The sequence below is a fragment of the Oxyura jamaicensis genome, chromosome 4 (assembly GCF_011077185.1).
Source record: "Oxyura jamaicensis isolate SHBP4307 breed ruddy duck chromosome 4, BPBGC_Ojam_1.0, whole genome shotgun sequence".
NCBI classification, from domain to species: domain Eukaryota; kingdom Metazoa; phylum Chordata; class Aves; order Anseriformes; family Anatidae; genus Oxyura; species Oxyura jamaicensis.
The window spans coordinates 10129461-10157090 of record NC_048896.1 but is presented as its reverse complement, the minus strand read 5'-3'; the positions used below and the strand labels follow the sequence as shown (position 1 = coordinate 10157090).

Below are 27630 nucleotides of genomic sequence, written 5' to 3'. Positions count from 1 at the left end.
TGATATGTGTGTCCATATAGTCCAGAAAGGTAGATGTCCTGAGGACAACACCGAGCTCAGGAAAGGCTGGAGTACGTGCTCGTGTATGTGTGCGTGACCTGCTCCTGAGGGCTGGCAGGAGCAGCCATGGAGGAAACGTACCTGCTGAATGTGGAAGGGGTCAAAAAGAAGATCCTGCACGGAGGCCAAGGGGAGCTGCCGAAATTCCAGGATGGGAGCAAGGTAAATTGTGTTGGTAGTTACCCCAGAACCCCGAGAGAGAGGGGAATGGGTCTGACACCTCCCTCCCTGCCCATTACCTGAGGGTTAGATTCTCTGCTCGTGAGCCGTGCTCCAGGCCTACAGGGAGATCCCATTCCCAGCAGATCCCTTGCAAGGTGGGTGCAGGTGGGGCTGCTTTGGACACAGGCAGCCACACTGTCCTCATGGCGATGGCTGCTGCATTCACCCAGTGTCAGTGCTGCTACCTGCCTCTTCCCTCTGCTCTTCAAGGCATGGTGGAGCTCAGCAGCTGTGAAGGGTTGCTGAAAATCCTCCTCCCTTTCCTGACGTGTCATACATGAGTGGAGGTGCCAGTGGGATGCACCTCAGGGTTTCTGAGGTCCCCAGACCAGAGCTATGGACAGATCAGTGTGGGTACCATGAGGTCCTCCTGTGGGAGTGCTCTCTGTCCTGGGCTATAAAGGGGTATTCAAAGAGAGCAGCCAGATATAGCAACGATGGGCGTTAAGACGCTCCGCCATCTGCTTTCTGTCTAAGACAAGCTGGCAGGAGGCACAGTCTCCCTGCTGCAGATGGAGAGCTGCCAATCCAGCCCGCACCTTGCTGGGAGCAGGCTCGTCCCCATGTCCTGGCCCTGTGGCAGAGGGGCTTGGGGCTGGAGGGGACTGAGGGCTCCTACCACACGTGGCTGCCCTGGGCCAGGCAGGGGGCCACCCCCATGGACACTGCACTTTCTCCGGGGCAGATCACCTTCCACTTCCAGACGCTGAAGGACAACTTCGAGCGGACAGTGATCGATGACAGCCGGGAGGCAGGCATCCCCATGGAGATCATCGTGGGCAAGATGTTCAAGATGGAGATCTGGGAGACACTGCTCAGCTCCATGAGGGCCGGGGAGGTGGCGGAGTTCTGGTGCGATGCCATTGTGAGTGAGGGGCTCTGCAGGCCCCATCCTCATCCCACAGGGAGAAGAGCTGGAGCACGGGCCCATGCCCCCCCAAAATATTGTCTGGTGCAAGCGCAGGGGTGCGGGACGAGCTGCTGGCTTCCTCATCATGGTGTCACGTAGCTGTGGCACCCCGGGGGCTGCCCCAGAGGAGGGGGTGCAGGCTGGCCCCGCGCGGCTGAGCGGGGCGCTCCCCCCTTGCAGCACACCGGCATGTACGCCCTGGTGTCCAAGGGCATGCGGAGGATCGCGGAGGGCCGGGACCCCTTGGAAGGGCAGAAGCACCGCTGCGGCATGGGCAACATGTTCGACTACCACAGCACGGGCTACGACGACCTGGACGAGCTGCAGCGGACACCGCAGCCCCTCATCTTCATCATGGAGCTGTTCCGGGTATAGGGGGGGCCGCGGGGATGGCTGCTGGCCCGGGGAGGGCCGGGGCAGCCAGCTCAGAGCCCGCTGCCCGTGCAGGTGGAGGAGCCCTCGGCGTACAAGCGCGACACCTGGGCCATGAGCAAGGAGGAGAAGCTGGCGGCGGTGCCCGTGCTGCACAGCGAGGGAAACCGCCTCGTGCTCCGAAAGGAGTTTCGGCAGGCAGCAGAGAAGTACCAGGAGGCTGTCATCTGCCTGAGGAACCTGCAGGCCAAGGTGAGCGGGGCCCGGCCACCTCCTGCCGGCCCTGCTGGGGTTGCTCGGCAAAGCGGTGCCCCCCACGGGCGCTGGGTGCCCTGAAGGGCCGGCCACAGCCGTGATCCACCCGCTCTGTGGGGCAGGAGAAGCCGTGGGAGGACGGCTGGCTGAAGCTGGAGAGCCTGGTCACGCCGCTGGTGCTCAACTACTGCCAGTGCCAGCTGGAGCTGGGCGAGTACTACGAGGTGCTGGAGCACACGACGGAGCTCCTCCAGAAGCACAAAGGTACCCGTGCCCTGCCTCCTCCCATCCACAGAGGCCCCTAGGGACCCTGCCCTCCAGGTCCTCCTGCCCACAGGGGTGCTCATCCCAAGTCCCTATGTCACTGTCACCCAGCGTCCCAGGTGCCCCTGCCCATGGCAGTGCCCACATTCCTGGTTTCCCCCTGCTCATGATGGCAGCTGTACCCCGCGTCCTCTGGGTCCCCCTGCCCACAATGATGTCTCATGATGTCCCCCTGCCCACGACGATACCTGCACCCCTGGTCCCCCGGCCCACAACAAGCCCATGTCCCTCGGGTCCCTTGCCCACAGCAGTACCCCATCCCCAGATGGGCTCCAGCTCCTGTGTCCCCGAGCTGCAGGACCCCGCTGGGGGCTGTCCTCTCCCGGCAGACAACGCCAAGGCGTATTTCAAGCGGGCGAAGGCCCACGCTGCCGTGTGGAACGAGCGGGAGGCGCGGGAGGACTTCCTGCGCGTGGCCCACCTCGACCCCGCCATGGCGGCCGCCGTGAAGAAGGAGCTGAAGCAGCTGGGGGAGAGGATGAGGAAGAAGCACGTGGAGGATCGGAAGCGCTACCAGGGGCTCTTCCAGCAGCCCCAGGGACCGAGGGCTGGCAAAGGGGCTGCAGCAGGCAGCGGGGGGCAGGATGGGGAAGGGGAGAGGCAGCGGGGGGAGGTCGGGGTCCTGGAGACACGGGGAGGGGAGCAGGGCACAGGAGTGGGGCCATCAGGGGCTGATGAAGGAGAGCAAGGGAACCACGGGGATGGGCATGAAGAAGAAGCACCGGGAGGAGATGCAGCCCAAGGGGAGCCTGCGGAGGTGAGGGACGGAAAGGGGCAGGGAGAGGAAGCAAAGCTGGGCACCTGCAGGGCAGAGCCAGAGAGCTGTGGGGCAGGGAGGGGGGCAGGAGAGGAAGACAAGGAGACAGCAGAGGAGGAAGAGGAAGAGGAGGAGGAGGAAGACAAGGAGATAGTAGAAGAAGAGGAGGAGGTGGTGGTGAAGGAGGAAGAAGGGGAGAAAGGGACCGTAAAAGAGAAGGTAGTGGTGGACAAAGAAGAAGGGGAGAAAGAGAGAGTGGATGAGAAGGAGGTGGTGGTGGAGGAAGAAGAAAGGGAGAAAGGGACAGTGGAAAAGAAGATGGTGGTGGAGGAGGAGGAAGAGAAGGAGGTGGTGGTGGAGGAGGAAGAAGAAAGGGAGAAAGAAACAGTGGAAGGAAAGGAGGAAGGGGAGAAGGAGACAATGGAGGAGGAAGAAGAGAAGGTGGAAGAGGAGGAGGAGACAGTGGAAGAGGAAGAGAACCCAGCAGCAGAGCTGGAAAAGCTCTCTGTGGGGCATCAGGGGGCAGCAGGGGAAGCGGGGCTCGTACAAGGGCTGGAGCAGGGAGCTGGTGGGGCAGAGCGAACTGATGCAGGGAGCGTGGCTGGGGATGAGCCAGGCAGAGCTCCAGAGCTGGCGCACACATTTCTGGACCAAGGAACATCCCAGGAGGAACAGGAGCAGGAGAGCTGTGGGGGGCACCAAGCAGGCAGAGACACCCCCCAGCAAGCCATCATTGCTGGGGAAGTGCTTTACTCTGGGCCCTCAGGGGCAGACCAGGAGCTGGTGGGGGGTGCTGAAGTGGCTCCCTGCCCCACACCAGCTGGGGAAGGGCATGGTGCACCCCTGGGGCAGTGCAGAGAGAGCAGAGAGCTCAGGGCCACCACACTGGGGCACGGGCATCCCTGAGCAGGGCTGGTTGCTGCTGGATGGGGGAAAGGGTGCAGAGCTGCCCATGTGGCGGCACAGCCTGGGCAGAGGGGCTGTAGTGTCCCCAGGACAAGCCCCAGTGTCCCAGTTCCCACCAGCTGGGGCCTGGGCAGTGACACAGGAACGATGCTGTCCTTGCCATGCCGCCACCAGGACTGGCAGCCCTGCTGTGCAGTGCTCCTGCTGCCTCCCCTGCCCCGCATCATCGGCTCCAGCGGCTCCCAGCCGGGCCACGGTGAGCTCTGCTGGCTGAGAAATAAAAGCTCTTCCCTGGCTCCATGTGCTGGATCTGTTCCTGGACGTGCCTGGCATCCCTGATCGCAGCCTGCAGCTCCGGCCGTGCCCTGGAGCCTGCAGCACGGGGATGGGGACGGGGTCTTTGCTCTGCCCTGAGGAAGGGGAGGCACAGGGGTTGGATTTCCCCTTTTAGGTGTCACAGCTCTGGGCTGAGAGCTGCCCCAGCACTCCCTGCCACAGCCCAGCCCCAGCAGCCCTGCACACATCGGTCTTTCACTGCCAGCCGAGGCTGGGCTGCACCCTGGGGGGGCTCAGAGCCCTGGGCTGGGCCCTCACTGCATCACAGACGTGGAGAGCATGGGCAGCAGGTGTGATGGAGCACCACTGAGATGCTGCAACCTGAAAAAGGGGAGGGAGAGGCCTGTCTGCAGGGCAGCCTGCTGCCATCCTCTCCTCTCCAGGCTGCAGGAGCTCCCTGACAAGGCACAGAGACTGTCCCTGCACAGCCAGCGTCCTAGCTGCCACATGTACCTGAGCAGACCTTGCTGGAAGAGGAATGCAGATGGTGGTCAGGGCATGCAGCTGCACCCAGGAGCCCAGGGCTCTGCTCCCAGCTTCTGCTCTGCCCCTGTGGAGCACGCAGCCAGGGCAACACCAAGCAGGGGAATGTCCTTGTCCCAGCAGCAAGAGGTGGCAGCAACCTGCCGCAGGATGGCCAACAGAAAAGAGCACGGAAAGAAGAGACCAGCGCAGCCACGGGGGTCCCAGTATAAATACAAATTTATTCTCTTTCCAGAGCAGAGGTGGAGAGAAGCAGCCAGGGCAGCAGCACCGCAGTACATGGTTACCAGAGCATCAGCCAGCCCGCTCCCCTCCCTGCCGCCTCCCAGCACAGCCCCAGCCTGCCCGGGCTCCCCGGGCACACAGCTCAGCCACTGCCACTCCCCGCAGCGAGGATCTGCACCAATTTGCCCTAATCCTGCCCTTTTCTTCCTGGGGGACCCCTGATCTCGTGAAGTCGCCACGTTCCTGCAGTGCTTTACCCACTCAGGGCAGCGTCCCCTCCCTAGGGCACAGCTCACACGCAGCGTGCCACAGCCTAACGCCACCACCACCAGCTCACCCCGCTGCCACCAGGATGTCGGCACCGAGCACCCTTAGCACTCCACGATATGGGCACCGCTGCCATCGTGGCAAACATACCCCTGGTCCCTGCCTCAGTCCCAGCCTCCCCAAAGAGCCCACCAGCACATCCCCCACAGCCAACAGCCCTGTCCCTGCAGCTCGGCTGCTGGGCAGGGACACACCGACACGCAGCCTTCCCTGCACCCTGCCGTGCCCGGCGGCGTGGGCATCTCCTCCCTCCACCACCCCGGAGCAGCGGGGCCATCCCAGCCCTTCTCCCGCCCCGGGGGCACCCACAGCACCTGACTCCGCAGCTTTCTCGACGTAACGCAGCCCGAGACAGCCGGCCCGGGGGAGCCTGAGGGGCCACGAGCCACTGCCACCAGCAGCACCCTGCTCCAGGGCAGCGCGGGGAAGGATCCCGCAGGAGAGGGAGCTGGGCTGGAAGGGAAGTGCAACTACACTTCGTGTTAGGGTTTAATGGCGTGAGTCCGTGAGAGTATTTAAGTACAGAATATATATATAATATATAGAAATATATGCAAATTAAACGATAAGGCTCTGTTATAAAGATCCTCTCAAGATAAGGCTACTAGCTGGGCTGAAGCTCTGCTGTGGACTCGCCCCTACCCCACCAACCTGGCAGCCTCTCCCCCCGGCAGCGCGTGCCCCGCTGGCCGCAGCGTGGGGCAGCAGCATCCGATCCGTAAGGCGGGCAGCTGGGAGCTGTTAGGAGTTCATTTACACCCCAGGAGGCTGTTTGGTGGCTGCAGGAGCATTTCAGTGCCCACCAACCTGGAGGACCCCAGGCAGAACTGGAGAGGAGCGGGATGCTGAGCTCTGTGCCCTGCGAGTGCCAGGGGACACACGCAGCTTCCACCCCTTCAGCTCTTTCTTCCAAGCCTTTCCGTGCAGTCCAACGAGTCCAAGCCTGGATGCTGTGGCCGAGCAACCCAGCCGGCCCCCGGGGAGCCCACAGCCCCGCTCCCACATGGCCGAAGTTCCCCTGAGATCTCCTGCAGCTGGCAAGCGTCCTGCCTGAGCGAGGGAGCCTGCCGCAGCACGGGGAGCACGGCGGGGAGAGGAGGAGGAGGGAAAGCAGCCAGGCAGCTGGTTAGGAAAAGCCTCTGGCTCATGGGAGGTGTTAGATAAGGGAGGTCATACCTGGAAGAGAGACAGAGAGGTCAGCAGAACAGCGCCTGGGGCCAGCTGGTTAGAAGGGGATTGCTCAGGGGTGGCAGAAAGCGGGCAAGGGGCTGGGTGGGAGAGGGCAGCACCCCGGGTTAGAGCTGGCACCGGGTGACATCTCCCTGGGCGCACACACGGGTGAGGGATGGTGCTGAGCATGCGGTCACAGAGCATCCCCGGTCACCTTCCCTGCGGGCAGAGCCAGGAGAGCTCACACCACTGCTGCTGCTCTGCCGGGTAAGCGGGGCCTCCACCTCTCCAGAGATGGGCGGAGGTGGCTCAAGGTGGTGGCTGCAGCCTTGCTGCCATCGGTCTGTCTGCCTTCGCAGCAGGGAGCTCATCCAGGACTCATCTGCTCTGTCCTCTGTGCAGCTCTGGCCGCCTGTCCTTGCAGCTAGGAGAGCTCCTCCTCATCCTCGCCAGTGCCTGCAGCACTGCAGCCGCCGCGCTCTTGGCCGTGGGCGCTGGGGGGGATCAGCCATCGCGGGGAGGGTGGGATCGGGGCAGGGCTCCGCCGGGAAACCTCATCTGAGGGAGCAGTAGGAGGCCAGAGAGGGGGATTTCGCTCGAGTACCTCGAGAGCTGGGGAAGGCGCTCCGCAGCTTCTCCATGATGTCCTCCAGGCACACGCTGACCTCTTGTGTCTTGGCCTCCACCTCATCTGCAGCGGGCAGGGGGCTGGGGTGAGCGGCACGTGCACCCCGCCAGCCAAGGGCCCCGTGGGACAGGTGGCCTCCCGGAGCTGCCATCCTGGAGCTCAGCCCCAGTCCGACCCTCACCTGCAGTTTCGGTGTCGGGGGTGTTGTGCCCCTTCTCCTTTGCGTGGCTGCCTTCGGACTGGTGCGGGGATGAAGCCAGGGAAGATGCTGCTGAGCCGTTGCCATCTGACTCTGCCGGGGGCTGGAGAGAGAAGGGGGCTTGTCACGGTCCTCTGTCCTTGTCCTGCACCTTCTGGCCACCCCTTCCTGCCACTGCCCCTCGGATGGCCCCCGTTATTTGCTCCGTACCTGCAGCAGCAGCTCTCTGAGCCGGTGCAGCTGGGACTCCAGCTGCTTGTTGTGGTCCTCCAGGATCTGCATGCGGGTCTCCAGGCGGCTCTTGTGCTGCCGGAGGATTCGTGCTTCCGCCAGGAGCTCGTCGTTGCGGGGGTCTTGCACCAGCTCGGGGGAGCCCGTAGCCAAGGTCGGGGACTCCACGGCCTCGTCGTGCTGCCATTTCAAACGCCTCAGCTCTCCCTGGAGGATCCTGCGGGACAGCCCAGGTCAGCACCACCGCCTCCTTTCTGGAGACTGCCCGGTGGCTGACTCAGAAACAAAGCTCCACCGGAGGCTTTGCCACGGGACAAGCTCGAGGAGCAGCTTCTGACCGTCCCTGCACCGCGGGGCGGCCTGCCTGCAGCTCCTCCTCATTTGGGTGGCAGACAAAAGGCACACAGCTGCTTCCTAACAGGCTGAGAGTAGGGGCAGGGAGAGAAAAACCCTGTGCTGTGCTGAGCTGTGGCTGGGACAGCACCTTCACCATTCCACAGGAGCTCAGGGAGGAGAGTCAGTCGTGCCCTGGGCTCACCAGAGCCGGTTCAAGAGGGGTTTGTGGGGTTCAAGAGGGGAATATGTTTTGGGGATAGGGGAAGCAACATTCTGGGGAACAGCCTTCTCCCTAAAGCCCAGGGCTCCCACGTGGGCTTTAGGGCTCAGCCTCCAAAGCAGGCTTCACCCTGAGCTCTGCCCCTGGTCTAAGCCAGGTTTCTCCAGCCCCTTCCCTTAGACTCAAGCCCCCATTTGTTAAGCCACCCATGCCCCCAACCTGTTTTCATCCTCCAGGTGGGCCAGGATGCGCTCCAGCTCCCCCTTGTCATCCATGGGCAGGCTTCCTGGGACCTGCTGGCTGCCCGCGGGCTCTCGGTCCGTGATGGGGCTGGAGTGGCGCAGCAGGTACTGGTCCTCGTCCCTGTTGCAGCAGGTGGAGGAAACACAGCAGGGAGGAATGTCAGGATGGGGATTGCTGGGCCCTTGGGGCTGGAGGGAGCTGCTTTTGTACGGGAGCTCCCCACGGCTGCTCCAGGTCGTGCAGCTCAGAGGTGGCTCCAGCACCCTGGGTAGCTGGGGGTGCGCAGGAGCCTCAGGCTCCAAGGGCTGGGAGGGAGAGCAGGGATGCCCTGGGTAGGTGGGGAGGGAGCCACGGGGACTCACTGCACAGAAGCAGGGGAAGGAGGCAGAACTCACAGGCTATCATCGGGGGACAGGCTGTCGCTGAAGAAGGAACAGTTCTGGTTTTCCATCTCCGCAAGCCTGGAGGAAATAGAACCGGCTCGAGACAAATTCAGAGACACCTTGAATGTCTGCCCAATGCTCCCTAAATACAGCAGCCCTGCAAGACCTCTGCAAGACCCCGTGGCGGGCTCTGGCTACCACGCAGCGTGCTGGGAAGCACCTGTCCCCAAACCCCTCTGCCCCACAGCCCCCAGCCCTGCCCGGTGCCGCTACCTGCTGGCAAAGTGCTCGATCCGGGAGTGGGTGTCAGCGTGCGGCAGCATCGGGGAGGAGGCTGGGCTGCAAGAGACACACGCTGGTCAGCAAGGTTTGCAGTCCTCACCCGAAACCAGGGCTTGGAGGGGCTGCCCTGCCCACCCCAGGCTGGAAGGGAGGCTGAAATCTGCTCCTCCAAAGACTCGGTGCCGTGTCAGCCCCGAGCAAGCTGCCCTCCATGCCGGCCAACACCCTCCGTCCTGCTGCCTCCAAGCAGCATCCCCGGAGGTGCTGCTTCCAGCCGAGGAGCCCACACCTTGGGCAGGGCCAGTGGGCACAGCCAGGGGCCCGGCGCACTCACGTCTCGGAGAAGTCAGCCTCCAGCACCGACTGGACAGGCAGGTATCCTCTCTGCGGGTGCTTGCTGAAGTACTGCTTGGAGCGAAACTTGTTCTTCAGCGTGGTGGCAAAGTCCCGCATGTTCTCGCTGGAGGTGGTCTGCAGGGAGAGAACCATTGCCGAGGCGCTGGTGGGCAGAGGGGGGGATCACAGGCTGGCGTTCTGTGGTCTGTGACGATCCCTTCAGGCTGGGCACAAACCCACCACCAGCAGAGACAAGTGGGGAAGTGAGGGGGGCTCCACCAGCACAAGACATACTGGGCATGCAGTGGAAGCCACATGTCCTGCTGGCCACGAGCCCCAGAGCAGCAGGGACACCAACAGCCCCCGGAAGGACACCGACAGCCCCCAGCAGGGACACCAACAGCCCCCAGCACACGTAGAGGAACAAATACGTGCAAGGCAGCCACGCTGGTGCTGCAGCAGCCTCAGCATCACGAGGCCACTGCCCCTGATAGCCAAGCGCCGCCCGGCCCCGTACCGGGGTGTAGTACTCCATGATGGGGTAGTGCAGCTTGTTGCCCTTGCTGGCTCGCCCGGTGAGGAAGCAGGTCTGGCAGATATCCACGTTGAACTGCTTCAGGCTCCGATACCTGCAGGGAGCGGGAGGCCAGAGGGAGAAGGGAGAGTCAGCAGAGCTGCCGCATCTTGTTGTGCAAGGAGCTCAGCAGGGGACGGAGAGCTTTGTGTGGCTCCCGCGCCCCACTGACCCCACAGTGCTGGTGGATGAGGTCCCCACGTCCCCTACCTGAAGCCCTTGATGGGGCACTGCCGGCAGACGGAGCACTTGGTCTGGTGCTTCACCTGCTCGGCCATGGTGACGCGGTGCAGCACGGCCAGCCACACCATGGACTGCGGCTCCAGGTTGGCCCACTCCAGGAACTGCGACGCCTCGATGGCGGACTTGCCGTGGCTCTGGGACGGGGACAGGAGGAGAGGCTCAGAGCAGGACCCAGCTGCCTCGGGACGCTTGTTCCTTGCTGCAGATGTGACCACGGAGGGGACGGCCCAGGCCACCGCGGTACTCACGAATCGGAAGCAGCTGCGGATGCTGGGCTCCACGTTGCTGCCCCCGAAGGCCGCCACCTCCCCGAGCTGGCGCGGGACCTGGATGGCCTCGTGGAGCAGGACGCCCAGGTGCCGCTGGTCGCACAGGCCCCCGGCGTTCGCCACCTGGCTGAAGAGGTCTGCGGTGGGACAGGGAGACGGCTCCATCAGACACACGGCTGGTGCCTGGGCACGGGGGGCAGCTTAAACCAGGGGGGAAACACCGAGCTGTGGTTAAATAACCATCACCGGCATCCTTCCAGCTCCCAAAAGCAGCAGTTTAGAGCCTTCCAACCCCGACTGCCCAGCCACACACCCCCAGGGCTTTCCTCGAGAAGCACTGAGCTGCTGCTGCCCCTTTGCCTTCGCCGCACCGCTCCTCGCAGTGCCATGCAAGCAGGACCCCCGCAGCACCCGTCACTGCAAAAATGCCTTCTAATTTAGGCGGCGTAGGCTTGGGGAGGGAGGAAGGGGTGGCGATGCAAGCAGATTAGTCACTGCACGAAAGCTGCTTCTCCCTTCCTGCCGGGCAAAGGAGGGCTAAGCTGGGAAACAGAAGCACTCCCGCCTTCCCCAGGTGGCTCCGTGCAGGGCCCCGGGGGACTCACACTGGAACTTCTCCTTGACCTCCGTCCCGCACAGACACGCAATGCCCGTCTTGAAGGAGAGGGCCCTCATCTTCCCGCTGCGGCCGCTGCAAGGCGAGATACGACACAGGGCTTTATTTGGTGGGGGTCAGCAAGGCAAGCCCACGCCGGCCACCCCATCCCGAACAGCCGGGGCACCGAGGTTTCGTCCCCAGCACGGCAGCCCGGGGCCGGTACCTGTCGAAGACGTTGAGCAGCCAGTTGAGGCTCATGTCGACGCAGAGCGGCACGTTCACCAGGATGCCCCGCTCCTCCTCCAGCCTCTCGTAGAGGGCGGTCAGGCAGTGGATCACCTCCACCACGTCCATCGCCCGGTCGCTGGGCTGCAGGTCGTGCTCGTTGAAGATCTCCAGGGCTGTGGCCAGGGTCACCATGTCCACTGAGAGGAAAGCACATGCCTGCATACAGCTCCGCAGCATCCCTACCTAGCACTGGCTGCCCTGAATTCGGGTTTACAGGTCCCCTTCCTCCCCTGTAAGCAGCGGATCCCCTCCTGCCCCTGCCAGCCTGCCTGGTTTCTGCTCTGGGTCACTCTCACAGCTCCTCCAGCCTCCCCCGTTGCTGCTGGGTGACCTGCTGCCTGCTCCCGAGGTTTGTAACTCTGCGCCTGGTCCCTTTGGTCTCAGATCGCTTTGACTCACACCTGCCCTGGAGCAGTTCCACCCTGACCCAGAGGCAGACACCTCGCCCGTGAATTTGCTGCTTTTCAGCCACGGGCTCATCTTCCCTGGTGGGCTCCTGCCTCTGATGTGCTGATGAAAGGCTGTGTTCACTTAATGCCTCTACCCAGGGAGACCCAGCGGGAGGGACATGCTTCCCACACTCACATCGCAGGGCCTTTTGCACCCGCCGCAGCTTCATAGCCGTGCGATACGCCGAGAACTTGATGTTGTTCAAATCCGCTGCAATAACACGGAACAAGAAGGAGAAAACCGCAGCTGAACATCCTTATCTGCAGGGCAGGAAGCAGCAGCTGCTGCCCCCAGACACCAGCCCCACCAGCACAAGCCTGGCCCCATGCAGGACCCGGCTGGGGCTTGCACCCCATTGCCCTTGGGGGGGAAAGCACAGAGAGGCCTCACGCCCCTTTTGGGGCTGGGGGCATCTCACGCTGCCCCCCAAGCAGCAAAAAGCGGTTTTGTGGCAGCCCCTCACCCAGCGTCTGGTACAGCTCCGTCATCTTGGGGTGGTCCCAGCACGTTGTCTGGGCCTGGTGGCTGGGAGAAGGGAAGGAAACCTCGAGTCAGGCTGGGAGTCCCTTGCAGCCGCGTGCCCACCACGGGGCAGGGCCGAGCCCCGTCTGCGGGGCAGCACACTCACTTGATGTAGTACGGCACTTTGTTGGGGGAGATGGCTCGCTCCCAGGGCACCTGGACGGAGGCTGCAAGGAGAGGGGCAGAGGTCAGACGCCAGGCGCTCCTCCCACACCTGTAGCACCCCGTGTTCGTTGTCCAGAGGACAGAAGCCCTTGGTGTCCCTCAGCAGTTTTCCCTCGCCACGGGCAGCTGCTCAGCCCCAGCAGCTGGAAATGCTGCTGCTCCTCTCGGACAGGCGGACCAGGTCTGCAGAGACACCGGGGCCAACAAACCCCGGGTCCGGGGGACTGCCTTTCCCTGCCTTGCCCACCCAGTCCCCGAGGCTGGCACTGTCCCAGTGCCACCCGGGTGCTGCTGCAAGCACCACAGCTGCAGTCCCTGAGCATCAGGCACCATCACGGGCACCCCCCTAGCTTTGGGGAGGGAGGGCGCCCCGCAGGCAGCGCGGCCGGGAGGACCGGTCACATACAGGAGAGGAAGTGCTGGGAGCCCGGCCCGAAGTCCCGGTGGGCATCTTGGAGCTGCTTCAGGCGTTCGTTTATGGAGGCCTGCAGAACGGGACAGCAGAACGCAATGGCAGCCCGCCGAGCATCCCAGACCACGGCCCCCTTCGGGAAGGCCCGTGGATGGACTCGGAGGTGCCCCAGCCACCCAGGTCCGCTCCCTCCCTGCGGGGTTGTTTGCAGGGCCCCGACCCTTCCCCACCTGCAGCTGCTTCCAGCGCGTGTTGATGTGCTCCAGAGTGCGGGAGTTCTCCATGGACAGGTGGACATCCGAGATGGCGAGCTGGTGTGCCAGGTCATTGACCACTTTCACCCCGTCCTTCATGGGAGAGAGCTCGTCCTTGAAGAGCTGCAGCCCCGTGCCCGGGGGAGCAGGCACAGGGCAGGGGCAGGTGGAGAAGAAGCAAGAAAGATGTCGGTGCCCAGCTGTGATCCCTCTGCTCCAGGCTCGGGCGGGCCGTGCCCTGCTGCCCGTCCCTCCTGCACACCGGGCTGCCCCGGCTGGAACCTCGGAGCCACAGGTACCTTGGTCGACTGGATGTGCTCTGGCAAGGAGTCGATGAAGAGGTCCCCGATGGGCTCCCAGGTCTCACGCACACTTTCAGCCTGGTCCAGCGTCGTGCTGAGCTCCTCCATGGCCCCTTTGATCTCCAGCAGCTGCTCCAGCGTCCGCTCGATGTGCCGGTGCTGGTCCACGCAGCGGGCCGTGAGCTTCTCCCACAGCTCACTGGCCACGTTCGCCTGCTTCCAGACAAAGCGGCTGATGTTCTGGATGCGGTGCCGGGGAGAGACATCTGCGAAGGCAAAGCAAAGAGCACAAATGAGAGCCTGGGACAGAAGCACAGCCTTGTCCTGGTCCCGTCTTCTTCCCAAGGACTGGGCACAACCTGGTGCGTTATGGCAAGAGGCCAAGCACTGATGTGCCACACCAGCCACCTCTGCTCCATCCTCCCCGGTCCAGCCCAGGAGGAGCCATGGGAGGACAAGGAAGGGGGAATTGAACAGACCTTTGCTTTCTGAAGTTGGCTCTTCCAGTTCCTCAAATGGATGCTGGGAAAGGAAAGCCTGTGCTGACTCCAGGACAGAGTAAATATATGGCCCCCGGGACTTCACCTCTTCCATGAAAGCCTGGAGAGGAGAGCAGAGCACAGAGAGGAGACGACAGGCTGGGCTGGAGAATTATGTCCTGCTGCCCTTTCGCCGCGGGCTGCCGTGATTTACTCATCCAGTGCCCAAACGAACCACCCACGGTGACATCAGGGAAAAATTGCCAGAGAAAAAGTACCCAGCCCTCGCTGGGAACATGGAGAGGAGTTAACAGAGAAACATTTCTGCAGTGCAGGGACAGAGTGACCACCAGCATGGAGAGGGCAGGGCTGCAGCTCTGCCGGGTGGGGACGGCCGGACAGTGAAATGGGGCCAGGGCGTGCTGGGCCAGGGCTGCACAAGAGGAACCACCTTGTCCGTGATGCTCCCCCCGGCGTGGCGTGGAGATGCAGAGAGCACGGCCACATCCCCGCTGTCCCAGCGCTGCTCAGCAATGGGTTCAGCTGCTGGGGAGCGAGGAGGGGAGCAGCAGGGTGCCCCGAAGCAGTGCGGCCACCAGGCACAGCTGTTGGGGTTGGGTTCGGGGTTGGGGTGCCCTCTCCTGCCCTCCAGCTGCAGCCTCTGTGGCGCTGCCTGCTGGGTCAGCGATTTCTGCCCCAGGAGGACGAGGGACAGCAACCGTAAGCGAGGCGCAGGGGAACATACCGCGTGCGTCTCCTTCTCCTGCTGCACCAGCAGGACGTCCCCGCGCAGGGGCAGCTGTGCCGACAGCTCCTCATCCTTCTGCCCCAGCCAGTCGATGATCTCCTGCAGGGGCACCTGCAGCTTCCCGCTGTGGTCGGAGAAGGCCTCCAGCCGAGCCCTGGCACGAGAGCGGGGACAGCAGGGGGATGCTCAGGGGGGCAGAACCACGGGAACCCGCAGCCGGCCGAGATGCTGTGGCACCAGGCAGGGAGGTGCTGGGCAGAGGGAGCTCCACAAACACCCCAACCCTCGCAGCCAGCAGCAGGGATGGAGCTGCTCTGCGTGCACCCAGGTCGGTCTGGGCTGTGCTCTGGGAAGCGCGGGGGGCTTGGCTCCATGTCTGCGTGGCGGGGCGGCTTCCAGGAGCCAGCGTTGAGGCAAGAGACAATTAACACGCCCCAGTTAAGCTCTCCGTCATGCTGCCACCGCTGCAGCTGCAGCCTCTGAAGGTCTGGAGGGCACATTCCTCTGCTCAGCTGGAGAGGGCTCCCAGCAAAGGGGCAAGCACGGAGGTGGGGGGAAAGGAGGCGAGACATGGAGGTGGCAGCAGGGAGGATGGAGGAAGCAGCGGTGAGCAGGGATGAGGATGGGAGGGAGAGAAGGAAGGGAGGGGTGGACCTAGAGAGGATGCAGTGTAGGGAGAAGGCTCAGAAGTCTGTGCACAAGGGAGGAAACAAAGCCAGGGTCGCCGTGGGTAACGCAGGGACGAGCTCAGCCACCTCCAACAAGCATGCGTGGCCCATGAGGCTGGCAGGCCAGGAGCTTGCTCCAGGCAGGGACTCTTACCGAAGGCTGTGGGATTTCTTTTTGATCTCGTTCCAACAAAGATTCATCTCCAGAGGGTTCTGGGGCCCAGCAACACTGCTGGGAGCCTGGGGGCTTACACACGAAGGTCCCGCGCCATCCTGAGAGCCTTTAACCTGGGCAGAAACAGACAGAGCTGAAACGCTGTGCCCAGCTGCCAGCACTCAGGCGCCCACCTGGGTGCACCGTCCCCTCTACCATCACCATGCCAGGGGACACCCATCCCCTCTGCCATCACCATTCCTGACTTTTCAGCTCTCCAGGGGCTGCACCGCTGTGCAGGGGGCTGCTGGCTGCTCCAGGGAGCTCGTGGCCATGGCTGGGGAAGGGGCATAGTGCAGGCTACAGCAGCACTACGAGTAAGGGTGGCACTTCCACGCTCTGAGAAGAGGTGGGCGCAGCAGGCTCCACCGTTCCCAGTGACCAAGGGGACCTGCCAGCCTCCCCTACGCCACCCGCAGCTCTGTGACTGCCACCTGCTCCCCTGCAGAAGCACCAGGCTATTCTCTGCCTGCCCCGCAGATCTGAGCTGATCCCTGCAGATGCTGCTTCTCCTCCGCACCTCCCCGGTACCAGCGGTGCCACGAAGGATGCTCCGAAGGGCTGGGGAGCAGACGGCAGCCAAACCTGAGCTGGTCCCTGTGCAGTGTGAGCACCTCCAGCCCAGCTGAGCCCGACACCCCCAGGTGACCCTGCCTGCAAAAACGGGTGCTAATCACAGAGTAATAAACCCTTGGTGGGTGGGGAATCCTGTCCTAAGCCTCTTGCACTGTACACGCTTGCTCCCTCTTGCAGTGGCAGCAAAGGCATGGTGCTTGCTGGCCACACCAACACAGTGGCAGGACTGAGAGCATCTCACGTGGGACTTGGTGAGCGAGAGGGGATTTCCTCTCCAGCAGAGCAGCCTGGTGCGCAAAACACAAACACATTGTGATGCCAAGTGGGATGCGCTTCGCTGAGGAAGAGGCAGTGCTTCACTCTGATGCTACTTTGATATCAGAGCTCATTTGGGGTAATTATCCCCAGGTGATTAATCAACCGTAATTAACTGCATTAGCACTTTCTAAACAGTACATGCAACAGGCACCCTTTGCTGGGAAAGGGAAGGAGCAGACAGCTCGCTGCCTGCCCGCGGGCTGCCCGAGCACCCCAGGACAGGCGCAGGACAGCGGGGCCCTGGTGCAGCGCAGGGGAGCAGCGGGCAGGAGGAAACCAGACCCAGAATTTGGCCGTGCAAGTGGAGCAATGCCCACCCCGTGCTGGTTCTCAGAGGGGAGTCAAATGCTCACCGAGCGCTGCTAAGTCTTCTTCATCTAAAAACATCTAACGCCAGGCTGTTCTCTGCCCCCCCCCACTCCCTGCCGCTCCAGAAGCACCAGGAAAACAGAGAAAACCATCGCCCACAGAGTTCACAGGAATCTCGGGGCCATGAATAATGAATCACTCAAGCTAAAACTGCTGCTCGCACTTAGGAGAAAATAAATACAACCCCGCAGTCTGCGTGTGCAGCTCCTCGTGCCACCGAAGTAGGTTAGTCCCACAGCACTGCCCAGGAGCACCTGGCTCTCCGCTCCGTGCCCAGAGGTGCCAAGGAGAGGATTGAGCTGCAGCACGGCTCAGCACAAAACCATCTTCCCAGCCCAGTTTAAGACAATGCAAAAAGCCCACAACCCACAGACTATCACCTGCAGACGAGCCAGGGATGGTGGCCAAGCAAGGGCCAGGTGTTGAACAAGCAAGCGAGCAGGGAGCAAGAGCAGCGCCTTCCCCTCGAGCATCCCCTGCCCATCCCTTCCCCAGAGCTGGAGCGGTGGCAGCCTGGATCCAACCCCCTCCACCCTCAGCAGGTTGATTTTTGGGCCCAGGACACTCACGTAGGCTCCGTTCCGCCTGTTCTTGGTGCAGCAGGGCTGCTCGGAGCGGCCGGCGGAGCGGGCATCGCCTCCTGCCCGCTGTGCAGCACCGGCCGGCAGGCAGCAAGAGCTGCTGTGAGCAGGGCTCGGGGCTGCCCCCGGCACTGACCCCCCAGGAATCTGGAGGGGGGCGGCCGTGCCTCCTCCCGGCCTCAATCCCAGCTTTGTCCGGCGGCATTCCTGCGGCCTCCAACCTGCCTTAACCCCGGGGGTGCCGCTGCTGCGGAGCCCCTCGCCCTCTGGTGCCCTGCAGGGTAGGCTGTCAGGGATGGGTTTTACCCAGGGACAGGTCCCAGCAAGCTTTGGCTACCCTGAAGGTAAACCTGCCCTTGAGACGTGACCCCAAGGAGCCAAAGGTGCCCTCCTTGTCCCATCCTGGCACTTGGTGCCAGCACGGCTTCTCCTGCCCATCCGGACTGGGTGCAAAGAGTTTGTTTTTGCCAGCAGGCTCCGGGCTGGCTCCCCGTGTCCCCCACAGTGCTGCCGGCCAGCATTGTTCCCATGCTCTCCTCCACCTACGGGAGGGAATGAAAAGCTCCCTGTCTCCCTGCCTCTCCCTCCCTGCACATCTGACCGCTGGTGTCCCCGGGGGCTGGCAGTGCCAGCCTCCCCTCCCACCACCCCGTCCCCTCTGTGTCCCAGTCCCCCAGCCCGAGGGGTGCAGAGGGGCTCAGCCAAGGGGGGGCTGGCAACAGGACAAGCAAGGACATGAGAAGAAGGCTGTTTCATCCATGGCAGCACCTACACCTGCACGGAGGAGGCACAGAGAACCCTGAAGCCTCTTGTTAACATGCCCCGAACACACCGGTGCCCATGGGGCAGAGAGCCAGGCTCAGGCAGGGATGGGGGAATCCTCCAGTGGATACGACCCCAGACAAGTGTGTTCCCACCCTCCTGGTGGGACCTCCTCTCCTCTGCCCTGTCCTGCCACACAGCCAGGACTTCCAGAGCCTTCCCCTCTCTGCCCAGCGTGGGTGAGCAGCCTGTGCAGAAATGCTCAGGGAAGAGGGGGGAGGCCAGTAGTGTGAGCACCCTCCGTTCCTCGAGAAAACCAGCCCAGAAGGACAGGCTCCTCTGCCTTGCAGCATCTCAGCCTTGGCTTTCACCATGGCCTTTGTTCTGAGCTCGTCTCCACACCCAGAAAGATCAGAAACGTACCTTTCAGCAAAAGCTGACATTCCTCCACATTTCCAGGAAAAAGCAAACCCAACCAGCTACGTAAGAGCTGTTGACGGCAGCCTCGCGTTCTTTATTCCGAAGGCAGCCTGAAACCCAGCTCTGCGGGTTGTCTCTCGTGCTCTACTTCGGGAAACGCTTTGCAGCCAAAACGCTCGAGGAGAGCTAACGTCCTCATTAAGCGCGAGGCGGCGGGGGGCTGGAGCCGAGAGCTTTCCCCCCAGCAGGAGCCGAGGTCCCGCCGTGCCCCCCAGCCCCGCGCAGCCGCCGCGCGGGACGAGGGCTGCCAGAGCCGCTTACCTGGGGCAGCGGGTGGGCAGCGCCGCTGTGCCGCGCCGGGGCCGCGCCGTGCCACTCAGGACATGGTGGGAGGACGTAAGGCCATTCCTGCATCACCAGGGGCTGCATCAGAGCCGATGCTCATGGGGATGGAGACGGCCTCGGGCGCCAGCACCTGAAAGGCAGCGCGAGAGGGTCAGTGCACACCTCCCCATCCTCAACAGACACCCCCGGGGGAGCCCGGAGGCTAAATGCACTTGTCTTTGTGCTGGTGCTGCGGTCTCTTTTCATACAAGGGTCCAACTCTTTTTTGCATCCAGTTATACAACGAGCTGAAACAACATCCATGTGCGTGAGTCCCACAGCCAAGTCCCAGCAAAGGGCTGGGTTTCCTGCAGGGCAGGGGAGGCACCGAGTTTAAAAGCAGAGGGCAGAGAGGCTCTCACTGCACTCCGGACACTGTCACAACCACTTCTGTTTGGATATAAAAAACGTTTTGCAAACATATGTTTTCCTCTTATGTTCAGAAACAACAGGCAATATCTTCAAACATATTATTTTTCCTCTTACATTCAGAAACAAAATTTGCTAGCACCTCAGTCCCTCACACATGCCCCTCAATAACCCGCTACCTTTTTGTGTGTTCTTACTCATTATGAATTATAAAAGTCACATTTTTATTCAGTTTTAAAAACCGTAAGACCCATAAAACCAGTGAGCAGTGTCCCCTTCGTGTGTTCTACAGATCTAAATATGTGTGGCCGGAGCCAGCGGAGGAGCCGAGCACAGCCAGGCACGGCGGGATGGAGACACGAGGTACAGAAGCTGTGACTGCTGCGCAGGGCTTTGCCCACGCAGGCTCAGCACCCGGGGGGCAGAGCAGCAAAGGGCGATGCTGGGGTATCACCGGGGCAGGGCTCAGCCCCTCCTGCCCAGCCTGGTGGTGGTTTTCCTGCTTTTAGAAGGAACCTTCTAACCGCCTGGCCAAGGGGAGATGGGTGCAGGGGGAGAGCCCCCGGCCCTGGCACCCACCACCCACTGCTCTGCTTCCACACCCCTCGCTCCCTCGCCTGAGCTCCCACTGCCTTCCCTCCTCCACGACGCTAAGAGAACAGCTTACCCTGTTATGATTTTTTTAATCCCTGAGCAATTTCTACCGCCGTAATGCTCTCCGTCTCCGGCAGAACAGTCTGTGCTCAGCTCTCCAATATGCTGATCACCCAGGGGCCTGCCCTCTGCCCTTCCTGCCACCTGCACAGAAGAGCATCGCGGGCCGTGCGCCGCAGCAGCCTCATCCTGCTCCTTTCCCTGGAGATGGCAGGGTTATCACGGCACAGCAGGAGTCTCAAATTCCAGCGTCCACAGAGACCCCCTTATGCAACACCAGGGGTGCGGCGGATGATTTCTGCCTTTGACAGGAGGTAATATATCCTATTACCTCAACAATTGTGCTCTTGGTGCATCTTTGTGCATTCTGCTCAGGGAAAAGTCTCCGCACACGGGGTTGGTGTGGTTCTGGAGAAGGGGAAGGGAAGCCTTGTCCTACAGGTGCCCCTGTGAAGGCCGGGTGGCTCTCACATGCTCTGCCGGCCTTATGGAAAGAAGAAAAGCCCTTTTGGCACCTCCTGGGTGCCGGGCCTGACCTCCTTCAGCAAAGACAAGGTCCTTGAAGACACAGAGCCATGGTGCAAGGGAAAAGAAGCCCGTCCAAGGCAGCAAAGCCCAGATGCGGAGAGCCTGAGACGATCTGGAAATAACTCAGCTGTACAGCAGCCAGCACAAAGGCAGACATTCAAGGGGAGAGACGACCAGACGGTGAGGCTCGGCTGCGAGCAAACCAACATATGATCGCTTCGCCAAATCCCCAGCTATTGCAGGAGAGGGAGAAATGCTCCTGCTCTGCTCCTTTGCTGTGGCACACAATAACTCCAGGTCTCACACTTGTAGGGTGCCGCCAGGCACCATCAGGGCACTGCAGCACGTGGAGCAGGTGTTTTATGGATGCTTCTGGGCTAAATGCTTGCTGCTGGTGCTTCCCCAGCTCTGGGGCTGTGACCCCCTCACCTCTCCCCCACCAGCATTCATCTCAGGTGTGCTACAGCCAAGCGACACCATCAGCCACAGAAATGCTGGCAACTGAGCCAGCCTGGCTCAAAACACATGTTAAACACATGCAGGCATTGAAAGGGGAGGCAGAGGGCACAGCTCAGGGGTGTCATGGAAAGCACTGCTCCACAGGGTGAGAGGCAGAAGGCCTCTCAGGTGCTGGAGCAGGGCTGGGATACAAGATGAGAGCTGCAGTCTGTGCAGGATGGCTGATGCCACTCTGTGGGAGCACAAGGGGACGGTAAGGAGCCTGGAGCTGCCCCATCCCACGTCAGCCCTGGGGCACTGCGAAAGCATCGCCTCAGCACTGCGCTCCCAGGGGCTGTGGCCAGCTCCAGGCCTTCCCACCAGCTGGAGGGAGGCTCCAGGACGTGAAGCTCACCCTACAACAGCCACTTACCAGCGTCCATACCTGCCTGCTGCAAGAACCGGCCCCACGTGCTCAGGCAGTGCCACCAGAACTAAAGCCAGGCTGACCCCTGGGAACATTTCTGTGCAAGGAGGGAAATATCAAGGCCCCTGCAGGCAACATCAGGTGAAAACTGCACATGAAGACACCACGAGAAGCTGCCTGATGGGGCACCAGGGCACTGCACCCTTCCGTTTCAGGAGCAAGGAGTGAAACTGTGCCCATGTGTCCCACACAGCCGGAGCTGGTCTTGGCTGGAGGTAACCCTTCAGGCACAAAGGCGATGGACCCTGAGGGGGATCAGGTGCAGCCTCCTTACACGAGGCTTTTCTACATCCTCCCACGTGAGAACATGCAGCACTTGTCTCTGCTTTTGGTATGCACTTCACTCCGCTGTGTTACAGCCACCAAACACCTCAGTTACCACAGTGCTTTAGCCTAGCTTGAGTCGGCGATGTTCCTCTAGATGAAAAATAAAAATAAAAAAAGCCAAAAAAATCTCGACGCTACACTTCTACAGCTGAAGGCAGCTGCATTAGGGTCTATTCAAAACAAAACACCTGCCTTTTTCCTCTCCCTGGATGAGCTGTATGTGCTACAAAACCCGCGCTGCTCTCCTGGGGAGGCAGCTGTGGCAGCCTTTGCCCGGCCTCAGCCCCAAGCAGCAGCAGAGCTGTCTGGCTGCAGAGGCTCCACAGCTCGTGCCCTGGGTCCTGCAGCAGCTCCTCTCTGTCCCAGGCATCAGTAAACCCTCACACCTGTGGGTACCAACATCCAACAACTTTACTCTGCCATTGCTTAGAAACCCAGACCCAACCTCCCCCAGCCATCAGGGTCGTGCTGCAGCTGCCCCTTATCTCTGCAGGACAGGAGACTGCCCTGGAAGCTGGAGTTCCTTGCAGATGTTGGGTTTGCAGCTCCCTCCTGCACAAAAGGACAGCAAATGCAGCAAACAGGGCAGGAGGTCTCTCCATCACAAGGCTCACACTTTGAATTGCTAATTTCCTCCAAGACAATCTTCCCGGGCTGAAACTTTCCACTTCATAGCCTGGCCCATCAGGAAAAAATATGGCAACATTTTGAGGCAAGGCAGCTCAGCCTTTATCCCACGGGGGGAATGGAAATACAAACACACTCCCTGCTGCTGGAAATGTTAACGACTTTGTTATTGTTGAACTTACTGTACAAGAGAAGTAATAACATTTTAGCTCAGCATGCTCAGTGTCCTTTAAGGGGAAAGGTGGGAGGCTTGCAGATGTTTCAAAGTTCAGCTCCCATCTACGCGCTGACTAAGGGAGCATTCCCAGGCTGGCAGACAGCAGGACTCCCCCGGTGGTGCAGCAGCACATCCTGTTCCAGCAAAAGTTGTTTTCTGCATCTGTGCACAGATAGGGCCTGAGATCTAGGGCCAGCAGAGCGACTTCCCAAGACCCCACTAGGTCAAGCTTTGGTGAGAGAGAAGGAAGAGAAGTCCTCGTCCCACTGGGACCGAGCTTAAGGACAACACCTCTCCCTTCTGGAGCAGGGGTCCTTCATCTCTCTGTACACACCAGGAGCAGATACTTCCACCTCACCACCAGGTCCCCTCGTTAATTACAGCAAAAGGGTCCCTCAATTAAGCAGCTCTTCTTAAGAAGCAGAGTGAAATTTCCGCTGTACCAGGTGGTGAGCACGTGGCACAGAAGAGACCTGATTCAGCAAGCGTGGGTGAAGCTCTCCCGTCTCACAAGCTGCGTACTGAAATGACCACTAAGATTTTGTACTCACAACCAAAACTGTCTTAAAATTCAAGGGATAAGCAGGTGTCACAGCTCCTGATAAAGCAGCCGGATCTCTTCTGCTGGCTCGCTCACTCTCCATTTTCCCAAGCAGAAGAATACACGTGCACACACAAAAGCTCAAGCTGAAAAATGTCCCCAGTTACATTCTTTGGCCAGGAAATCAGGACCTCAATGTCCCCAGCCAGCAAGGTGAGCGTGGGTGCATGCCCACAGCACAGAACTGGCTGTTCTGCTGTGTAAAAACAACTTGTGGCAATTTAGGAAGATTGAGATCTGAATTTCTTTCACATGCCCTTCCCAACTTGCAGCTGGGTTTTGAGCTGCTCTCTCCAAAACTCGCTTTGCCGAGGAATTCTTCCCGTCCCTTCTCCTCCTCCTCCAATTAGGCAGCACTACGTGTAATTACCCTTGCACCTTGAGACCCAGCTGTAGGCACACAGCCCCGCTGTGCTGGACACAGAAGTCGCTGCCTGACAGCCCTGACAGACAAAAGGAGTGGGGGAAGAAGCCGGCATCGTCCCCACCCACAAAAGGGCCAGCAGGGGTAATAACTTGCTTAATGGCCAACAGAAGGTTGCAACAACCTTATAAACCTAACCTAATCCTTCAGAGACTCGGTCATGCTCTGTAGCCTCGAAGCTTGGCTATTTAAAATCACAGAAAACCCTGAGCCTTCTCTTTGTCTGCCTCTGACAAGCCGAGCTTTCCCTTCCCTGCTGTTAGCGGAGGAACGAGCCTTGCTGCAGTGTGAAAATCGCATCCCCCGTTTCCATACCGTATAGGCGAGGAACAAGAGTGAGGAGAGCACGCCAGCAAAAACCCGGGCGATGCTGTGCTAACTCTCGGCTTCCTTGAGGCTTTGTTTCTCATTCCCAGTGTTGGAAAAACATCTGAATACTCTGCCTCCGCCCCACGGGCTGGTCCTTGTGAACTCCCACGGCACCGGGTTCTCCGGCCGGCCGAGGCAATGCGTGGACCGAGTGCCACATGAGTCCCCTTTCCTTCCCGTCCCTTCCCCGGGATGGATCGGAGCTACCTCATTTTTATGCTAGGGGAAGCAGCGAGATGGAGCTATTTTGGCTCCACTCTGAAGAGCTCAGCTTGATCTTTATACACCTGTGAAAATGAGGGTTTTGGAAGGGTGAATCCGTCCTGCTCAGGATGTCTTATTTCATGAGATTTCTAATTCCACTTTCATACATTTATCACAGGCATCCAGCCTAAAGCAGAGGCCTTGAACATACTGCTCAAGATAGTATTATAATCACAAATTCACTATACATCTCAAGAAGCCAGGGCTTTTGTTTGAACCTGTCCATTTAATCCCTTCACTATCCCTCTTTGTTTAGTTTTGAAAAGAGTCTCTCCAGCCTGAGCAACCCCACTGAGAGGCACAGCCCCGGACAATCACAGTGAGTGTGATGTGTCCATGCCAGGTGTTAATTGGAGAGGTTCTATCCTCATCTTAATTTTCACCAAGAATTGTCATTTTTCTCCCTTTCTGTAGTGCCATTACCTACTTGTCACCTTTCAGAGTGGGGGAAGGCAGGTGGCAATGTGAGATGGGCTCAAAATCAAATACGTACATGCACATCTGGCAAAAAAAGGGAAACCCCCCTGCTGCAGCCAAACCTTGCAGCTGGGAGGTTGTGCGGTGTGTTGTTGCAGGGGACTCTGGTCGGGCAATAAAGACCACCAAAAAGAACAACCACACAACTCTCATGGCTCCGGAGAGATGAGCAAGTAGCAGAGAGGTAAGGGAGTACAAAGGACCTTGTATCAGGGCACGGATAAAACACAGATGCACGGAGATTTGGCTAGACCTTTTTTTCAGTGCTAAAAACCAAAATCCATGCCAAGCCATCCCTTTGTCCCACGGCCAGCATGGGGCAGTGGCTGCCTCCCCGTGTGGCAGCACTTGGGCAATCCCAGCGCAGATCCCCTGCGAGGGCAGCGCTGGTGATTTCACCACACACCGGTGGTGCTGTGCAGAAGGGGAGGCTCGAGGGACCGTGCTGGGGACCAGCAACAGCCTGTCGAGCTGAGCACTGACTGGTGGTCACCCTGCCCAGCGGGGACAGGGATGCACGGTGCCCAGCCCCGGGGAGCCAGCAGCATCCTGCCAGCCCCGGGTGGCTCTGCCCGCATCACCGGGGAGGTCAGGAGTGGCAACACGGGGCCTGGAGGGAGGAGGAGGAGGTGGAAGGGACTGGGAGGAAGCTGGGAGAGGGAGGGTTGAGACATGAAAGGAACAAGGCTGCGCCGGGCAAGGCAGTGAACAAAAAGGACAGAGCTGGGACGAGAGCCTGATCGCAGCCTGCTGCTCAGAGATGTTCCCCACTCTGCCTTGCCCTGCAGCCAAAGCCTTGCAGGAGAACACTGGAAGGCCAGCACGCACCCTGCTCCGAGTGGTCCTTCAGCCCAGCTGAAAACACTGCCAGGGTGAAGAAGCCTACAACGTGAAAAGAATCAGAGCTCCTGGAAGGGATGCTTGCTGCTATTGTTTGCCTCGGGCATCCGCATCACTTACCGCTCCCCGGTCTCTCCCCCGTGCAAGCACCCTTGGCTGCCCTTCTCTCTGCCCACATCCCCCCGACACCCTTCTTTTCTTCCCGGCAAGTTTCCTCACCCACACACACAGGGACAGCACCGCTGCGAAGGGACACACAGGCACACACGCACTGGGGTGTATTTCTGAGGTTAGCCATCTGGATATTTCCCCCTCTCCAGCACGGCCAGGGTCCGAGCGGGAAGCAAATTCTGCCTTGGCCTACCTTCCGAGTCCGCCGGGTCTGGAACGCGGGCAGCAGCCGTGCGTCGGGAGCAGGGGCTGTGAATCAGCAGAGAGGTGCCAGTGACAGGGATGCATGCTGAGGCTGAGCGCTGCGCCCGCCGCCTCTCCTCCGCCAGCGCCCCGCTGCTGTGTTGCTATGCGATCACATCCCCGCCAGGAACAGCATCTCTGCCCGCACCGAGAGGTACCCTTGGCTCGGCACACGCCGGAGGAACAAGGACAACCCCGGACCCTTGGAGGTCCCCTGGCGATCGGCCCCAAGGAGGGGAGGGAGAGGAGCGGAGATACAACGGCAGACACGAGCGCAGGAGGAGGAGACAAAACACACATGGGGAGAGAAGGTGGGGGGAGAAAAAGAAAGGAGGGGGGGGAATACAAGCACACAAAAGGAGCCGTGGTCGGACCTCCGGGGACCTGCTGCTGCACTCGGACACGCTTCCCGACGCTTGCCGATGTCTCCCCGCCGCCGTTCGGGACTGGCAGCTCTCATTTTAGGTTATATACGGCCATGTGTGTGTGCTGGAAAATGCCAGACACATTCACCTTGTTTCTTAACCACAATTTGGATGCCTGGCGAAAGGTTTAATAAGTTTAATTTTAAAATGGGCTATTTTTAAGTCAAGAGGCAAAAATAAGACAAGCAAGTAAATTCAGATATGCTTCCTATACTCCTTAGAAAAGAAAAATAAGTAAAGGAAGAGCCAATTCTCCAAGCTGCAAAGAAATCCTGATCCAAGATTTTTAAATGTCAGGGTATTTTGTCTGAGACAGAAGGATTTGGGCTGCTAACTTGGCTGAGGACATGAGCAAACCTGGAACTGGGATTTTAGATCATACGTAACAAATAGTCTGTAATTCTTTGGATCCTTCCATCCAAGGATTTTGAACTCTGTCAGTGATGCTATGCCCATATTACACGAGCAGAAATGAGTTTAGGGACTTGGGCATTCAGAACCAACCCTAGTCCCACCCTGTAGCCACTAGACTGTCTCAGCCTCTCCCTGGGAAAACTTAAGCTCGGGCAGCACAGGTCTGGTCCTTGTCAAAACGATCTCCAAGGAACCTCAGCCTCTCTCCTCGCAGGGCTTTTGGTGGGCTGTGTACAGCCGGAGGCTGGTGAAGGAATGGGCACTGGCCTCCGCTGCCCACCTGATGGGACACCGAGGTTACACGTCAGTCCGTCTGGGGCCCTGACTTTCTAATCCCACAGCACTGTCGGAAGGTGGATATGAATGGATCAAAAGCTTTTCCAGGTTACCAATTTAAATCTGGAGAAGTCAAAATACAGCTGATCTCCGGCAAAATGCATTTGAGAGAGTCCTCAAGAAACCAGCGTGGTCCTCACAGCGGTTCCAGTGGGAGCCTCTGGCACGGGGGTGGCTGGCTCTGCAGAGCCTCTGCTCCCATCCAGGTGAGCCCCGAGCCAGGGGCAGAGCCCGTCGGCACACAGCGAGGCAAGCTGCAGACACCTCACGTAGCTGCACTGAGCAGAGGAGGAGTATTTTTAAGTAGCATCCTTCTGGTAGTTGGTTCTGAAAGGAGCAACACGGCATACTTCAAGTATCAACCTGAGAATGGGTACGTACTCCACACCTCCTGCTTTCAAAAGCCTTTTCAATAGCTTCTACTTCCACAACAGCCGTAGTGATGCAACACAACTTGTTCTGAAAAGCTGTATTTAGACCCAAAAAAATAGATACGGATAGGAAAGCGGAACAGAACTGTCTCGCTACCGGGTTATTTTTGTGCACACTTACACACACACAAATAACTCCTGGGCTAACTAAGGAGAGTGGGGGGAAGGAGAGAGCAGAGCGCTGGAA

General features: G+C 60.2%; 3 protein-coding genes across 6 annotated transcripts in view; 2 read left to right on the top strand and 1 right to left on the bottom strand.

Moving 5' to 3' along the window:
• The window catches only part of BTK (Bruton tyrosine kinase), a 30306-nt gene extending 22409 nt beyond the window's left edge, over positions 1–7897 (top strand). Inside the window, exon 20 of the mRNA XM_035325953.1 lies at positions 7887–7897. The gene's annotated coding sequence lies outside the window, so the exon portion shown is untranslated. The remainder of the gene's footprint in view (positions 1–7886) is intronic.
• LOC118165855 (aryl-hydrocarbon-interacting protein-like 1) lies at positions 127–5551 on the top strand. Its single transcript, XM_035324218.1, has 7 exons — positions 127–222; positions 968–1147; positions 1373–1561; positions 1640–1816; positions 1942–2083; positions 2473–2694; positions 5523–5551. The coding sequence occupies exons 1-7, from the start codon at positions 127–129 to the stop codon at positions 5549–5551; spliced, it is 1035 nt and encodes a 344-aa protein (XP_035180109.1).
• Positions 4827–26102, bottom strand: DRP2 (dystrophin related protein 2). Of its 4 annotated transcripts, XM_035325949.1 has the most exons (23): positions 25788–26102; positions 18739–18892; positions 15332–15465; positions 14507–14663; positions 13762–13882; positions 13280–13548; positions 12957–13103; positions 12721–12799; positions 12256–12316; positions 12091–12152; positions 11763–11837; positions 11113–11314; positions 10897–10982; positions 10271–10428; positions 9990–10156; positions 9723–9834; positions 9204–9340; positions 8861–8926; positions 8600–8665; positions 8181–8324; positions 7385–7622; positions 7157–7277; positions 4827–7038 (listed from the first exon to the last, which is right to left on the bottom strand). In XM_035325949.1, the coding sequence occupies exons 2-23, from the start codon at positions 18844–18846 to the stop codon at positions 6902–6904; spliced, it is 2847 nt and encodes a 948-aa protein (XP_035181840.1). In that variant the 5' UTR covers positions 18847–18892; positions 25788–26102; the 3' UTR covers positions 4827–6901. The 4 variants fall into 4 exon arrangements, with proteins under 4 accessions (XP_035181840.1, XP_035181841.1, XP_035181838.1 ...); XM_035325950.1 differs by lacking the exons at positions 18739–18892; positions 25788–26102 and adding an exon at positions 17224–17348; XM_035325947.1 differs by lacking the exons at positions 18739–18892; positions 25788–26102 and having other exon boundaries at positions 4827–6828; positions 6952–7038; positions 15332–15484.
• Between the last annotated feature and the right edge of the window lie 1528 nt (positions 26103–27630).

Coding starts and splice junctions, on each gene's coding strand:
- LOC118165855 (XM_035324218.1), top strand. CDS start 127: ATGGAGGAAACGTACCTGCTGAATGTGGAAGGGGTCAAAAAGAAGATC. Junction 223..967: donor AATTCCAGGATGGGAGCAAG/GTAAATTGTGTT, acceptor TCTCCGGGGCAG/ATCACCTTCCACTTCCAGAC. Junction 1,148..1,372: donor AGTTCTGGTGCGATGCCATT/GTGAGTGAGGGG, acceptor CCCCCCTTGCAG/CACACCGGCATGTACGCCCT.
- DRP2 (XM_035325949.1), bottom strand. CDS start 18,846: ATGCAGCCCCTGGTGATGCAGGAATGGCCTTACGTCCTCCCACCATGT. Junction 10,157..10,270: donor TCCGCAGCTGCTTCCGATTC/GTGAGTACCGCG, acceptor TCCCCGTCCCAG/AGCCACGGCAAGTCCGCCAT. Junction 7,278..7,384: donor TCAGAGAGCTGCTGCTGCAG/GTACGGAGCAAA, acceptor TTCTCTCTCCAG/CCCCCGGCAGAGTCAGATGG.